The sequence below is a fragment of the Ruditapes philippinarum genome, unplaced genomic scaffold, assembly GCF_026571515.1.
Source record: "Ruditapes philippinarum isolate M1 unplaced genomic scaffold, ASM2657151v2 ctg2101_1_1_1_1, whole genome shotgun sequence".
In the NCBI taxonomy this organism is placed as follows: Eukaryota; Metazoa; Mollusca; class Bivalvia; order Venerida; family Veneridae; genus Ruditapes; species Ruditapes philippinarum.
Window position 1 is genome coordinate 124,975 of NW_026863120.1, and position 17,134 is coordinate 142,108.

A 17,134-nucleotide genomic window follows, 5' to 3' on the forward strand; every position below is an offset into this window, starting at 1 on the left:
TGCAGGCTCGTCCACAGTATGTATACTTGGTAATTTGCTTTTATTTCGGTATTTTTCATATAGACAATTTTAAAATGTTTTACGTTGAACCGTAGTTTTCTATTGAACAATCGTGACGTTTGCATTTTTTTTGTATTTATATGTACGACTGTTAAATACATGGTTATTAAAGAAGAAAAAATAGTATTAGAAAAGCAAACAATTACAAACTTTTTGACAGGTTTTATATCCATGTTGTGAGCTATAAGATCCAAAACGCTTTATAAGCATACACTTCAAAATATGTGTAACTATATTAATTATAAAAGGGCAACACAGGTGATTTAACATAAAACAATGCCTCTTGTACAGATTTATTAGATATTCCAATATTTGGTAAATACAAAATAGATTTCAAGTTGAACACGATGTAAATATGTTTTTGATGCTAGTGTTAATGTAACACAAAGTCTCAAAATGATCTTGAATAACCTTTGTCTTGAATAAGGGTAATTGAGAAATAAAGATCAAATTCAGTTTGGTTTTTTAGTTTTTACTTTCAAGTTGGTCTAGGAAATTCAGTTAGTACACGACTTTACGCAGAATTATGCACTTAGTGTTATAATAACAGACAATATATTAAACTGTTTGAAAACTTTAATCGAAGTTAAAAGGTATTATGTTAAATTATTTATGAAAATATGTTGTGCACAAAGGAAAATAATCTTGCTTTATTTTAGAGACTTTTAAGATTCAAATCTCAGATAGATTCAAAGCATTTGGATAAATATATTTATAAAAAATAGCCTTTCAAAGTCTCGGGTAAAGCGTACATAACAAACTGTTCTGCAGGCAATAAAATATTCATCATAAAAATATCTGTTTTATTAAACTTTATTATATATTACTCAATTATCATAAAATAAACTTTTTATTTGTTGACATTTTTTCTTTCTATTCCATGAAATTCTTAAACAAAAGAAGAATTTTATATTAAAATATTAACTGAGAGAAAAGAAATAGTTATAATGTTTTTCATCTGAAACACCATTTTTATGATTCAACACTACCAACTATTGTCTAATGTCATTTGTTGTTCATGACTGTTACCAGTTCTCAACATACTCGTCATCAATAAGCATGCCGCCACCGTAATCATCAGGTCGAATTAAGATGTCACGGTTGTTAAGATTGACCGGTCCTGCCCACTTCTTCCCGCTGAAAAAAATAAATAAATGAATAAATGAAAATAATAATAAATGAATAAATAAATATCAGTTTCAGTAAGTCCATATCTCCATATCTCAAACACAGACCGTAAGGAAACCCTTTCTAAATGAATATTTTAGATTATAGATTAACGAATATGACTATACCAGCTGATAGTCCTATTTTAATTTTATTGACTTGTACTCTGAACTAGTCCCATGTGAACAGATATACTCAACATCCTTTTAAGTTTATCCATTAAGGCAACTTTAGATTTTACTTCAAACGTGAACTGATAAACCTGTTACATTTAACATGGATTTTCATTTCCAACCCTATATGTAATAGCAATAACGCATGGATCCATCTTAAACGCATGGCTAAAGTCATGAGTAACGTCTTGTAATTTGAAGAACACAAACTAAAAACAAACAACAAGAACAACAATAATTATTCTCCTGTAATAATAAAAAAAATCATGATTTTTTTTTTTGTTTAATGTTTGTTTAATTTTTCTGAAGTTTAGGTTCATTTAAAGAAATTTTAAAATGGGAGTTAAATCTTGATGTTTGGTAGTACATGTATTCCTCTGCGAGAAATTCTGTCAGTCCGTTTTTCTCGTCCTGTGTTCATTAGCTATCCGTTTTCGTTTGTGTCTGCCTTATTATTCTTTTGTTTTTGTTTTATTTGTATATTAAGCTTGTTTAGATATTCTTGTATTTAGCAAATTTCTATCAATGTTAACAACTATAGGCACTAATTAATTTGCTTGAAGGTTTCTATTAATAGTAACACACTAATCTCATTTTCGTCTTCACCAAAGCTATTTGTTATGTTAGACATGATAAATGACTTTTAAGTGTCTTATCCTTGGCCAGAGGACGTTGTGATGAATAAATGTGTTGATATATAAACACTTTATTACACTGTTACATTAATTACCGATATTGATCAATTGTTCAATGTTTTCTATAATTTTTGTCGCATTTCTTTACAAATGGCTTATATTACATCTGCTATAGATATACTAAGTGAACAGGAGATTAATCTGTCATACGTTTCATATGCAACAGGATCACTGGGTATGATTTTATATTATTTTTGTCCTTCTCAAAACATACCAAAATCATTATTAAATGTCTAGCCTTGGCTTCAAACAAATCAGTGTATCAATGTTAAACAGAATGAACAATCTTGCCAAAAAGTTGAATCAGGCGGCCAAACCATTTGTTTGTGTTGGCACTAACTTGATTTATTGACAAAATCTTTGGCGAGAGAGCCAATGTCGCTGACACAACGTTCTTTAAAGCGATATCAAAGTCGTAGCTCTCGAGAAAGATATGTCAGTAAATGATCTTTAAGCAATATAAAGACATGCTTAATTTGTCTGTAAACGATTAAAACGTACATGAAATTTTCAAATTTGAATTTTTCATTCAAGTGGAATGGGTAGCTATAGGTTGTTTATGTGTTGAGTTTGAGTGTTGAGTTGACAAGGTTGGACAGGGTAAAACTGAAATTAAATATCTGTTCTTTGAAAACCCAGCTGCTAGTTTTACATTTTCTGGTTTTGTTTTTTTTATATATTTTGAAGCAAAGGAATATAAGTTAAGGTGCAATTTATGACATAGGCGGATGAAAATACGAAATAAGGGAAGACAGGTTTTTAGTTACTTGTTATATACATTACATACGCGTTAAATGTACAAACGTTTTATATCTTGTTCATAGGAAATGCCTAAAAAGTAATTTATAGATGAAAATGTTACGTATCCTAAACAATAAAGAGCTATGAACCATTATTTAAAGATCTTGTATGTTTTGTGATTCATATTGTTACTGTGTGTTATTATTATGCAAATAAAACAATTTTCAAACATCAAAGAATATGTAAATTATGTACTGCAAATATTTGTGCTCATTATATGTAATCAATAAATTATATGCATTCATTTCCTATTGGAAAATTTGACTAAGAATTTATTAACAAAATAATTTCTAATTGCCTCCCTTTATTTACATGAAATGTTAAATTCGGTAATATCTTTATAAATATTGCTTATTGGAAGTTACAATATTGACAAATCTTAATTTGAACATCATATTTATGAAATAAAATCATAAAAAAATTGTGTAACAGGATCTTTAAAGTAAACTAAAAATATAATTAAGAAAAAGTAACATATTTTCAATTATATTAAACGATTATTTCACCTGACATATCTTTGTAATTGTCTTTTTTTGTACTTTGCGTATAAAGATATCAATGCCAAAACAAACCTCTTTACTTACGAAAGAATAAAACTGCGATAAAAGGACGCCTAATACACTGAGTGTTGAGATTGTACAGTTTGCAATGGTGATACACAGGCGATGCCAAACGCTTTCTTTCGTGATCAATTTGTTCATGGCGTTACTCACAAATGTGTTTTTCCCTTTCATATGCCGTGCAAACCCTGTGATAATTTGCCGGGAGATACTTAATTCACACATCATAATGGAGTTGACATTATCTTAAAAGTTCTGACATGCTTGTAAATTTAACATTATACATTATAATGATGAAACGGCTTTGTTTCTTTCACAAATGTAAATCTCTCACAGAGACTGTCTCTATTTTTATGACTGTTCTATCGCAATGTCGAATGGATTTCCCATCATCTCTTTTGAATATGCTTTTAAATTAGCTGATATGAAGACTACGTTTGTAATATCTCTCTGACATATTCAATAAATGTGTCTTAAAATGTCCTTACTGTGTAGCTCTTATTCAAAGAAACCAAGGACAATTTTGTTGTCATTCTATTTTCATTTTTTTTATTTAAAGGTATAAACATTCTATAAAGAAAGAAAATGGTAATCCAAATATAACAAACATGTTCTTTAGACGCGCTCTTAAATATCATATTAATGCATTATGAAACACCTTTCAGTAAATATTTGATCTGCAGTGTCATTTATTGCTCCTCAGTTTTCATTTATATTTTCTTCAAAAGTAGACAGTTTAGTCTAGGCCAAAAATCGATTAAAAAACCACAATACTTTAGCTCAGGTAATCTCCTATTGACAATTAACACAGCACTCGTTTGCAATGATCATGTACAATAGAGACAGCCATGTAATAATTACACGGGGACAAACAAACTAAAATAGCCATATTGTAATGAGTAGAAGCCGTATTCATGTCAATGTTTTGATTAATTAATTAATTTATAACAGATGATACACACACAAAATCGTTTCCAACCGAGTTTCTAGGTTCTTTAGCTTCATTCATTTACAGATTCTCTTTTACTACCAGATGTTAAAATCACTACTTTTCATATTTCCGCATTATGTATATAATAGAAAGTAGATAGAACTATAGGAAAAGTCTTTGTAAATTGCTTGAAATATACTATTGTCAAAAAGTTTTAACAGGTCAAATTTATATTTTGCATCTTCCTTGACAAAACTGTACAATAAAACTTTGTCAAAACATACCACCAGATGTATTTATTTGTAATAATTGATCATTGTAATTTCTAGTTTATAAATGATTCTTATACGTGTATACGTAAAACTCATAAGTTTTCCTTATGTATATTGTTAATGCTTTCTATATCTGTAAGGATTACACATAAGATAAGATAACGTAACGTAACGTAACGTAACACAATAAATCACAACATAACATAACATGAACTTTATTTAGCATTAAACATATTGTAAATGTTTATAGCCAACATAAAAAACCACCGGATACTAGCGCTATAATACAATAGTAACACTATTTAGATGTCATTGTATGTACATTTTTGTAAACGAGACAAATTAGCAAAATAATTGCCGGAAGATTAAGCAATTGGAGAAACAAACACTATCACACTTTTGCTTCTCGGACAAGTATTCCTATTCGTTTTGATCCAACACATTAATTATTTAAATGACTACTAATTAGTTGTCTCAATGCGTTAAAACATTACAGAGATCGAATGAAACCGACGTTCATCGACAGATTGGTCTCAAAGTAATTGACAAATGCAGGTAATATAAATAACTAAAAATATCATAGATGAAAGTAATTTTTCACAAATTTTTAAGTACAACAATTTGAATTTGAGGCCATCATAATATACAACAAAAAATACTAAATGGCCTTGAAAAGAATGAAAAGTGAACAAGTTCATTTAAGATATTATACGCGATTGATAAAGGTTAAATGTACTTACATGCGTCTGAAAAATTCTGAAGGTTGCGTTGTCCCTTTTAGGGCTTTCTGTGCTTTGTAATTCATCAATATGAAATCACCCGCCTGTCGTCTACGCCTGCAATTGAAAATTAGCTAATGATACATATTACAAGAAGTATGTGTTTGTGATAAAACTGCTTACGTATACATTTTGTACAAATGTATACATAGTGCCATTAATGTATTTAAATTGATATAGTTATATAAGATCACATGCGTTTATACATAGAATAACATGAACGACATACAGTTCTTTTTGAAACAAATGTCAACAATCAAATGATCGAAATATATGATTTGAAATATTTTGATCACAATTTTATAAGGCCACAAAAGTAATTTGTTTGTGCAACGCTTAACACTGAAATAGGACTAAGAATTGCACAAAAATACGATCTGAGTATATATCTAAATTATCGTTTGCATTTCTTTCTGGTTTAAGTTCTGATCTATATAAGAAATTCAATTTTATGTTTTAAGACCTTAGGACCTCAGTGGAGTTTCTTTAATATAAGGTAGATATTTTAATGCCAACTTTATGCTAGAAGCACTGTTGCTTGAAAAACACTGAATTAAAACAAAAAGCTTTTATTCAACATACGCCGATAAGATTGCATATTTACATTTTCTGCCTTTAATCGAATTGCACACAGAGTCTCAAGTGTTAACTTGATATAATTAACTTTCACGTCGCCTTCGGAACTGTCTAATAAAACTTGCTCAAAGACACACAATTGTCGGCAAGATAAACATTCGTGCATTGTCATACATATCTAATATTTTAGGGAGCTTCACAGACATTTTTTTTAGTATTGGAATTTGTAATTTTATAACAAAGGCACTTGTACAATTACATAACCAATTTTGATTTGAATTTATAGTCAAATCTGTCATGTAAAATTGATATAAACTTTTTTTTTGTTTTAACGCAAAATTAAAAAGTATTGATTAAACTTGACAATTCATTGTCAAGCCTTGATCTCATATCCTCTATTATAATTTTGCTTTATCATGTAATCTTACAAGACATGGTACCTATGGCTTTATTGCATAAGATTTAGAAATCTAGTATATTAATTTTTGTTTATTGAGAATGTACGTGAACTCAAACCATTTGTACACTGTTTCCCGCAAAAAGTCCACTTAGTTTAGTTATTCACAAAATTAAACATGTTTTTATGTTAAAACTTTGAATGTTTATTTTCATGCAAATTCCTTAAACACGCCAACATTTGTTTAACATTCATATTATAAGTACATAAATTGTCTGTTGTTACAAAATATGTATCCTTGATTAAATAAAACAATATTGTAATGTTTTGTCTATTTATAACCTAATAAAGTATACATTAAGAAAAAATCAGCATTTCGTTCAGACATGTCTGTCGAATATATGAGCCGTGTCATGACAAAACCAACATTATGGGTTTGCGACCAGCATGGATCCAGACCAGCCTGCGCATCCGCGCAGTCCAATCAGGATCCATGCTGTTCGCTATCAGTTTCTCTACTTGTAATAGAGTTGGTAAGCGAACAGCATGGATCCTGATCAGACTGCGTGGATGCGCAGGCTGGTCTGGATCCATGCTGGTCGCAGACGCACTATGTTGCTTTTGTCGTGACGCGGCTCATATATTTCGAGGAATCGACGCCTTTATTATTTTTACAGTTTCAAATTGGACTTAACTATAAATCCTTTATTTATACATCTTCTCTCAAGAGGAAAGACCTTCGTATATTTATAGCATATCAAGCGAATTTCTATTTCATTTTCACTAATAATTACAAACGGTTTCATGTTAACTTTGCATAAGTATAAATTGTAGACAAAATGTGTGTAAATATATACTTGAATTGTCATGGAAATGTCATTATATTGTCTGAAAACGGATTATTTAAAATATTCTTTAAGCAATGAAGCAACAGCAAAAAAATATATAAAAAGTGTTTCTTTTTTATATTTGAATTTTTGAGATAAAAGCAAATTTACAACTGTGTGTTTGCAATGCAATTTCTATTTGAAACGAGTGTTTTACCGTTGTAAGACAATATACATATAAAACAAGATACTAGTTTCATTTATAAATTTGACTTGGATCTAAAGGAGTGTAAAATTTATTATTTTGTATATGACAGAGAAACAGAAAACTTTCTCTATAATTTATTTTATGAACATGTCACCTTTGCTTGGCTTTCATTCAAATGCAAGCAGAATACCGTTTATCTTTCAAGAAACAGCCGTGAATAATCGGTCAGAATTTGTCTTGTTTTAAAACTACTTAAAAAAAACCCAGTTTAATGACACGTTTTAATGTCACTTGGCTTAAAGAAAAGTTCTCAAAGCGTTTTATTCTTAATTTCCATAGCATTGTGTACTTTAAGCGTTTCACCTTATTTCTTTGTTTGATTATGTTTTTTTTCTTCTTTTTTTCAAATATATTTAGAATAACGTATATAATTTACACATACTCAGATAGTATAAAAAAGAACAATATTATCTGGTAAACGCCTTCATTCATAAATAAAGCGTCTTTTTTAGACATGTTTGCTTAAATATTTCATCCTGGAACTTAATTCAGTTTAAGAAGTAACAACGCAGCTATTTAAATACATCACTTAGCAACAATGTGGGAACTTTTACAACCGATAATATAATTTATACAGTTCAAGACTATAACCTGGAAGAAGATACCTTCATATTAATCCTGTAAAGCACGCGCCAATAATCCGCATTTTGCCCTTCATGAGCGCGCTGAGCGAACAAAGCAGAAATCAGTTTTTATTTTGTCATTGCAAAACACGTTTAAATTAAGATTTATGACGAATATAATGAAACGATATAAAGGTTGCCACTATGTTAAAGTTGCCAGCTATTTTGCATCACTTGTTATTCATCATTATGGTAAAAACCAACAAAAGTGATTTTTTTATCAAATAATTGCGTAAACAAAGGCTTTTTTGAGGCCTTTTTTGGAAATATTTATGTTTTTTTTGGGCATTCCGAAGCATAAAGCAACTATTTTAAACCACCGAGCTACCATAATTTGCACGAAGTGGTGTGTTGTGTACATTTTCAAGTCGATACTTTATTTATATCTGTATATAATTGAATTTTTTTAAGTTGAAATAGCAAACTTGTTTGATTGTGAGTATTGTTGAAAAAAGAAAACAAACACAAATAATGCACGAATTTCTCCTGTGACAAGAATTTTGTTTCTACCTTATCAGATGAATTATCACACGAATAAAGAAGTTTAGTTGTAAAAGGGAACAAGTTGTAACAATTTTGAAGAGCATCACATTATCAGAGAATGTACTTTCAATATTCTTTGTTTGTACATTTTCAAAGTAAGGGTATACTTGTGTGTGTTTTTAACATACTCTATAACTAATTACTTGAGGAAGACATATTTTTCCATTCGGGAAAGAATGAAGAATCACGAACAAACAAATATGTTCTTTAAAACAAACAAACAAACAAATGAAAATCACACAAGTTATACAATAAACCAACGCTGTTCTTTCACGTTTAAGATAATCAATATACATGCGTTTCGAATGGATTGGATTTTGGGTCATTTGACACAAGAACTTCTTATATCGTATTTAATTCACAGTACCAACAATTAATTTACAGCACCGACTTAGATATGATATAAGAACTATTCAAATACTTATAAGATAAATAATCGCTGATATATTTCAGGTTATAGTTTAGAAGTACAATAAAAAAAACATCAAATAGACCTGTTACCCCTTACCATGCAGGCGGCTATTAATTCTACCCATGCCACTAGAACAGATTATGCCGTCTAATAATGACTATACAATTTGGAAATTTACCCTTAAAATGAATGATGAATAGTTTTGTCCAGATTCAAAGATGGACAAATCGATTTTAAGATATTTAGCAGGAATATCAAATGCTTCAGATGAAACGACTTTAACTAATCGAATGTAGTTTTATGACATTTGATAACCTAAACTGAATGCAAATAAATAATAGTGTTAAGTCTATTCCAGCACTAAACAGATATGTTGTGTGACACAAAATCATTTCGTTTGCCATCCGATACCACCCCATTGTCCCACTGGACTTTACGTTTATTTACAGTAATCAGACACAAAATATGTTTGGAACAAATTAGATGTCATGATTTATTTACATAAAGTGTAAGAATAAGCTTGAGAAAATGTCGTTTTTATCGTTAAGAGATTAAAAGGTCAAGCCCTCAGATATATAAAAAACTCGACAAGTAAAATTAAAAATTATATAGTAACTAATTTGACTTTGAGCTTGATTGATAGATGTATGGTAAATGAATTAAATGGGACAATGTAGGAAGCCCATCGCCCAATATAGACTGCATACGCAAACACATAAACTACTTTGTGTACTGAAGTTAAGTTGTAAAATAAACGTTGATTGGTTACTTGAATATTGGAAAACTAATTTTCTTATGTTTGATTAAGTTTTACTATTGTAGATTAATTTGTAGATACATATTTAATTTGAAGGAATTCTAGCATATTCTTATATTGCCGGAGGGTAGTATCGTCACGTTAACAAAAGAGCAATCTTGGTATCCGAACAGTATGATCATAGTCTGTACTGTTTGCTATTCATTCAGTTCTTTTTTTAAATTTCCCCTTCAATCATTATTGATTTTTTTGTTTAATTTGAAAAATGGGACAAATTCATAAGAGATATTTTTGTGTGGTTTAATCATTCAATCATTCAACTATCTTATTAAATAGAAGATCATCTTACTAGATTGATATTATGCTATATGATGTTTGATACGTACACCACATATGAGCCGTGTCACGACAAAAACAACACAGTGCGTTTGCGACCAGCATGGATCCAGACCAGCCTGCGCATCCGCGCAGTCTGATCAGGATCCATGCTGTTCGCTATCGGTTTCTCTACTTGTTATATAGTTGGTAAGCGAACAGCATGGGTCCTGATCAGACTGCTCGAATGCGCAGGTCGGTCTGGATCCATGCTGGTCGCAAACGCACTATGTTGGTTTTGTTAATGTTTCAAGCTTCAAATTGTGAAGACAATAAAATTTTAAATCTATCTTCATTTTGGTTAATTTTGTCTATATATAATTTCATGTTTTCAAGTTATTTATTGCTTATATTCGCCTACATAATTTTATTCCATTTTATTATACTCATTGAAATTTCAAATTGATATTTTTCTTCAATGATAAATTTTATCTCGGGCATACTGCCTGCATATTTCTAGATTTAACTGATTAAATGGTATTCAAATGGCTTCCAGAAGGTGCAGCGCAACTTTTAACTTTTATAGATATAGTTATGTTCAATTAATAACAGCGAGTAAACATTTCATAAGTTCAAGTGCATATACACGGCTCCTCTCTTCTTTAAAATAACTGAGGACAACAATCTATTTTGTCTTAAATAAAACTTCATCTTCTGCCATTCTGTCTCTATTTCCTTTATAAAGTGTATTTAAAACCAGGAAGTTGGCCTACGTCATATTCACAGCAATTTGCACGACATAATTTGCAAATGTAAATTGGCCGATATTTTCAGAACCGATCGGCAATTGAGATGATAATCACTTGTAACACCAAACTTAAGTTAAACACGACATTTGATAGGCTGATGTACTTGACGTGTTCTGTTCTTAAAATAGCTATTAAATAACAGATAACAGTGAATTAGACTGCCATTTTCTTTGATCTTAAATGCAATTGTAAAATGATTTTGGTTTTATTAATAACACTTTGGAAAGACTGTTTAATGTCAAAAGTTAGGACAACAAAATGGAAATGAGAATAGAAAATAAAAGATTGATCGAAATGACTTCATGTAATTTTCACATTTATTTTTTTTTATTTATGTTTATTTTAATCAATGAAATTTGATTTAATTATTTCAACTAGTTAATAAATCAATTTGTCTTTATGGCTATTCTCAAATTCCCCGCTTTCGGGACTATTTGTAAGACTATCACAATTTATTAAAACTAAATCCTGACTGTTAATATCCTTATGGATTTAATTGAAGAACATAATGTATTCATATCAAAAACAAGTTTCATTACAAAACTTTAAACAATTTATAATAAAATTTCCAGCATGTCTATTCGGATATATCGAAAGAGTGAAAGATTCCATAAGAAGTTAGTTCAAACTTATAATCATTGGTTTCTGTATTGTTTATATTTTCAACTTTTCATATCAATTCTAAAATTTATACAGTACCAAAACTAGCTTTTTCACTTTTTTGCCATTTTTGGACAAAAGCAACTCAAATTAATTAAATGAAACCACGCAACTATTTTTCGTTAATATATCAATTATCAAAATCAATTTCTGTAAATTTCTACATTTTCGAAACCATAATATTTTAGATTTTTTTCTTCAAATTAAATGAGATAGTAGCATTTGTATCTCGTCATATTATGATATTTTAACCTTTAACCTGATAAAACCGAAAATGACTTTTCTTTGCCACCAGTATAGAGCCAGGAAAGAATGTACATCCATGCCGTCACTGCAGTCTGACCAATGTCTATACTCTTGGTAGCCTATTTTTTGTTTTCTAACATCTGAAATCCTTAAATTTTCATATGAACTATTCTAATTCAAAGCTTGGCCAGTACAATACATACATTCAGTAGGATCAGGAGTTATATTTTCACCCCTTATCGCAAGTTGCAATGCCATATCTCTATTGAAATTAAGCTTATTCAAAAGTAAGGCAATTTAACAAAATAACATTGATTGATAAAAGCCGCGATGAAGCCGAAATAAACCAAATGATTAAGTATTTTTAGTTCAAAGAGCAAATATTCACACTATGACAAAGTTATGAATAGAACATTTCAAATAATACAAATAAAGGCTAGGTCATGTGGTCCAAGGTAAACACAGTATTGAAGCCATCTTTTTCGCAAATCGAATGCAAAATCCAATGGTTGTAATCAAAGAAGCTCTATTACTTAAAGAGCATACGCAAAACAAATATAATCCGTTATTCTCTAAACTGAAATGAATCGAAATGAGTAGCTTAAAGTTAACATTTACTCATAATCTATAAAGCAATATATTAAGTCATATTTATGGCATTGCTTTAATGCAAAAATGCTGTACTATATCACATTTCAAACGTTTAATCACCTATTTATAGAAACGAAGATGTTTTATTGATCACTTTATTACGGATCAATATTTCCAATCAGGTTAATATATTTCTCGTTTGAATGACATGAAGTTTAAGTAGTTTTTCCTTATTTAAAAAGAAACCAATGGAAACATACAGATTCCCTGGACACATATTGAAAAGTAGATTCTCTTAAAGTGTCGTATTTCATCTCTTAGATCTAAAACATCGTGATTATTGCCAACAATTTTACTTCAAATGAGTACCCTTATCATGTTAAATATTTTAAAATGTACTTGTCCATCTTTTAATCTTGGCAAAGCAAAGCAAATACATCATATTTACGGCTAATTTATCGATAAGTAGTGATCTAAAGGTGAACATTGCAAAAACGTGCCGGCTGATCTTGGATTGTACTGGTTGCATCGATAGATTCTGTTGCAGCCAGCAGGGTAAAGTTTGAAACATAAATATGGCGAATTTGTAATTTTCAAAGCTGTAAAAACACGACACGTTATTATCATATGTTATTGGGTTGATATCTGATGATAGATTTAAGAAAGTGTGACAATTTTATTTAATGTAGATAGATATTCAGTGTATGAAAACAGGATAAAGCTTTCAAGAAAAAAAAACTTCCATTTTAGCAAATATTGTTTAATTGAATTTATTTAATTAAAATAAATGATACAAAAATGTTAAAATAATATGTTGACATGCATTTCTGTTCGAAAATATTGTAATCTGAAAAGGAATATGATTTTCTTATAATCCTTTTTAAAATAAAGCTAAATTTTGATAAAATTACAATGCACAACAACAAGTGTGAATATTCAGCTCATCGAATAGATGTGAAATAATATAAATTATCTATATTATATGTTCGTTAGAGAAATGTATTGTAATTGCCTTCATTTATTTAGATAAATATCGAGTCATGCTCTTTGTAGAAATTTCAACCTTTTTATTTCTCTATCAATTTTTGGTTGTTACGAAAGTAAGCATGCATATTTCAAAGCCAATTAAATTTAGCAAATTAAAATGTGTACTTACTTTACTAGTGTTGCTGGTTTTTAAAACTGGCTTTGATTGTTTAACAAAATGAGTTACAATTAAGAAGATGCTATGATTGCCCAAAACAAGTGTAGACATTAATATGGCAATTTCGGTTTTGGCTTCGTGTTAGAGAAAATACTGCGGTTATCATAACATGTATTATCTAGAATTTGTAGCTTCACTTAAAATGATTATATACAGACCTAGATTTCACTGTCATAAATAATTGGCTATCATGACAATGTTTCTTTGGACTGTAAATCACAGTTTCTTGAATTAAAGTACTTAAGTTTTTTTAATTATTATCTTTACTATATTAATTACAATTTGCCAGATGAAAGCGAGGACGTTTTTACGTTGAACAATATACATAAACTTTAAGCACTAACAATACGAGAAAGTAACGATATAGGAAAGTTAATTCAATTTTCTTGTCACATGTGTTCATTTAAAGGATTATTCGCACCAGGCATATTTTCTTCACATTTTCTAAAGTACAAAAAGTTAAAGTTTTCTTTAACCTGTTTCAGACTTTTACCAATACAATTTCATTTTGATTTCCTCGTGGACAGATATACGACTATAATATTGTTACAGTGGAATGTTAATTCATCAAAAAGCCAGTTGTAGTCGATTTTAAGTAAGCGAGACTTAGCTCAACGGAGTTTAGGTATATAGATGTAAAAATATGTATTTCAGCAGTTCATTTCAAGTAAAGTAGTATTACCATGACATTTCCATGGGCCAAAATTCAAAAATTTGAAAGAGAATGGGAAATCTATTCATTTCCTTTTGTTTGTATGGCTTATATAACACAAAAGTTGAATGTTGTTAGACATTGTACAACAAATTGATCTACACATTTCCGACGTTCAAAGTGACACTGTTTCAAAATGAAATCGAAGATTTAGGACTCATTTAAGTCACATATATTTTTTATGAACATGTAAATGATATAATTGTCAGATTTTTTTTTGTTATTTTTGTTATAAAATTCTTAGGTTTTTTGTAGACGTGAACAAAATCTTCAATTAAATTAATATATATATCATTGTACTAATCAACCAAATGACAAACAGCTCACCTTCTGTGTGTTTTTGTGTCTTGTTTATCTGTGTGTTTTTCAGCCAATGTGTGACACAGCTCTGTTATAACAACCATCAGCAACAGATATATTGATATTTTAGACACAAAAAGTCTCTCTGAAATAAAAAAGCAAAAATTTAAAACACTACAATCTTTGAAATTACAATCATATTGCTATGATCCAAATGAAAAAATAGAGAGCAGAAAACGATAAATAACGCTGAGGGGTAGAGTAAAATAATTGTAATGATGATCTTTTTTGGTTTCATTTCAATGTAATTTTTTCTGACTAAGGATTTTTCAGATTTACAACATTATTGGGAAACATATCGAATTTAAGAAACGCGGAAGAATGATATCATTACAAGGGCAAGACTTGTTCTATGGACAATGTAAATGTATTTCAAAACGTTTCTAAATGCTGAAGTTGCTGGTGTGCATTAAACGTCAGCAATCCGCCCTTTCAATTTGGTTTTATCCGATGAGTTGATTTCAAATTCTTCATATTCGAATTTGTTGTCTAATTAATATTTTTTCTTATTCAAACGAAACTCATACTTATATCCAAAAAAACATTTCTGTGAATTCAAGGATTTTTGCCGGTTTGTTTTTTTAAGTTTCAAATTAAGTTTATTATTATTACGGTCATCATACTTATTTAACCCTAGCAAACCTTTAGCGACAGAACGATCAAAACAGTTCAGATTTTTTTATAAGAAAGGCAATGCAGCATAAATGATTCCAATCTGTTTGATGCAGTTAACATAATTTTAAAGGCATGAATGAACTGGAAATGCAGTTAAACATTTTCATAAAACGGAAATTTATCAATTTGAAGCGACCGTGAGTTCATTTTATTAATTAGAACGGATCGCATGAGAAGTACTCGTTGCACATAATGAATAAAAACAAACTCTTTTACTGATAATTAACAAATCTGTTTGTTCATTCCGTTCTGGAAAAAATGTCTTTAAACGATTTAATATACTAGTGTGTGCTCTCAGATGGGATTATTCGAGAGAGAAAAAAAACAGCAGTTCAATAGCGGGTTTTAAGACTTGCTTATAAATTTATTGATATTTGGTATATTTCTAAACAACGTTTGTTTTTATCTAAATTGGAACAAAAATAAATTATCACTTGTTTTAATATTTAACATTTTTTAATATTTATATATCACATTTATAAACATGCAATTACTTTCATATTCGAAAGTTAATTACAAGAGATATACTTTAATAAATTTCAGTTTAATTCTTTCTACAAAAGTTTAATAATTAAATGCTTAAAAAACCGTGTGCATGTTAAAATGACTGGCTCGCCACTGTTTCCCTATTTTTTTAACCAGTATGTTTCAATTTTATTCACATGTGACGTGCAAATTATTGTTTTACAGGATTTTTTTTTCAATTATTGATTGATAGTAATCATGCAGACTTATGTTTTTATTTTCACTAATATCACCATCATTATTATAAATATCAAAATAAGAATGTATGCTTACAACTAAAACTATGCAAAATGATTTCAATGTTTAATATAGCGATTCTATAGTTTTAACGGATTTCATAATACAGTTATACTAAATAAAAAACAATTTAATAGATATCGGCACTCTTTCTTCGCAATGATCGCAAACACCTTTATATTTTTGTACAAATATAAGTACGCTCTTAAAATCATTTTCACAATAATGCCTTCTAATACATGGTATCCTTTCACGAATAGTTAAGGAATAATGAACGTTGATACTTATCTATCGGCGTTAATGATTAAATCGTTTGTTGTTTATATTTATTAAATTAACTCTTACTTTTGATGTCAATGCTAAATAGTTAGTTATTTAAAAATGAATATAATTTGATTTACATAACTTTGCTACTTACCTTTATGAAATTTACCCATTATATGTTTAATAAATGTCTTTTAATGTTTCCGATCGTCGGAAAAAAGGCGCGAAAATGTAATATTTATTCACAAATATTTTAGTACACTTAATCAGTTGTTGTTTTAGTACTCCGATGTGGCACTAATAAGTCAAGTATTTATATTAGCAGTCCACCTTTTGTGAAGAGCTTTATTAAATTTCGTCATCGCATAAGTCGACTTGCCATTGCGCACTACTTCATCTCGAGGAGTGACAAGAAAATCCAATCAGGCCGACAACAACCTACTCACCAATTTATAGATCACTGCGCCGTTTCAAATATGGCGGAGGCGAATATTATTATTCTGTTTGTGATTTCTTATCGCTTTGCAGCTATTTTTTGATTGGTAGACGCACGCACCAGCGGGGAACGGTGACAGCGGCCAACTGTTTCTTGTTCTATCAAGATAATTTGGCAAACATTATTTACAAAATATGGATAAACTTTGTAATTTACTTGATCTATGTGGTCTCAACAAATAAGGAATAAGTAATAAGAA

The 17,134-nt window shown here is 29.5% G+C and overlaps 1 protein-coding gene across 1 annotated transcript; it reads right to left on the minus strand.

Annotated features, from left to right (window-relative positions):
* Positions 1-857: 857 nt before the first annotated feature.
* LOC132721188 (uncharacterized) lies at positions 858-16,882 on the minus strand. The gene is made up of 4 exons (XM_060705447.1): positions 16,594-16,882; positions 14,706-14,823; positions 5,400-5,495; positions 858-1,197 (listed from the first exon to the last, which is right to left on the minus strand). Exons 1-4 carry the CDS (start codon positions 16,610-16,612, stop codon positions 1,086-1,088), a joined length of 345 nt encoding a protein of 114 aa, XP_060561430.1. The 5' UTR covers positions 16,613-16,882; the 3' UTR covers positions 858-1,085.
* Between the last annotated feature and the right edge of the window lie 252 nt (positions 16,883-17,134).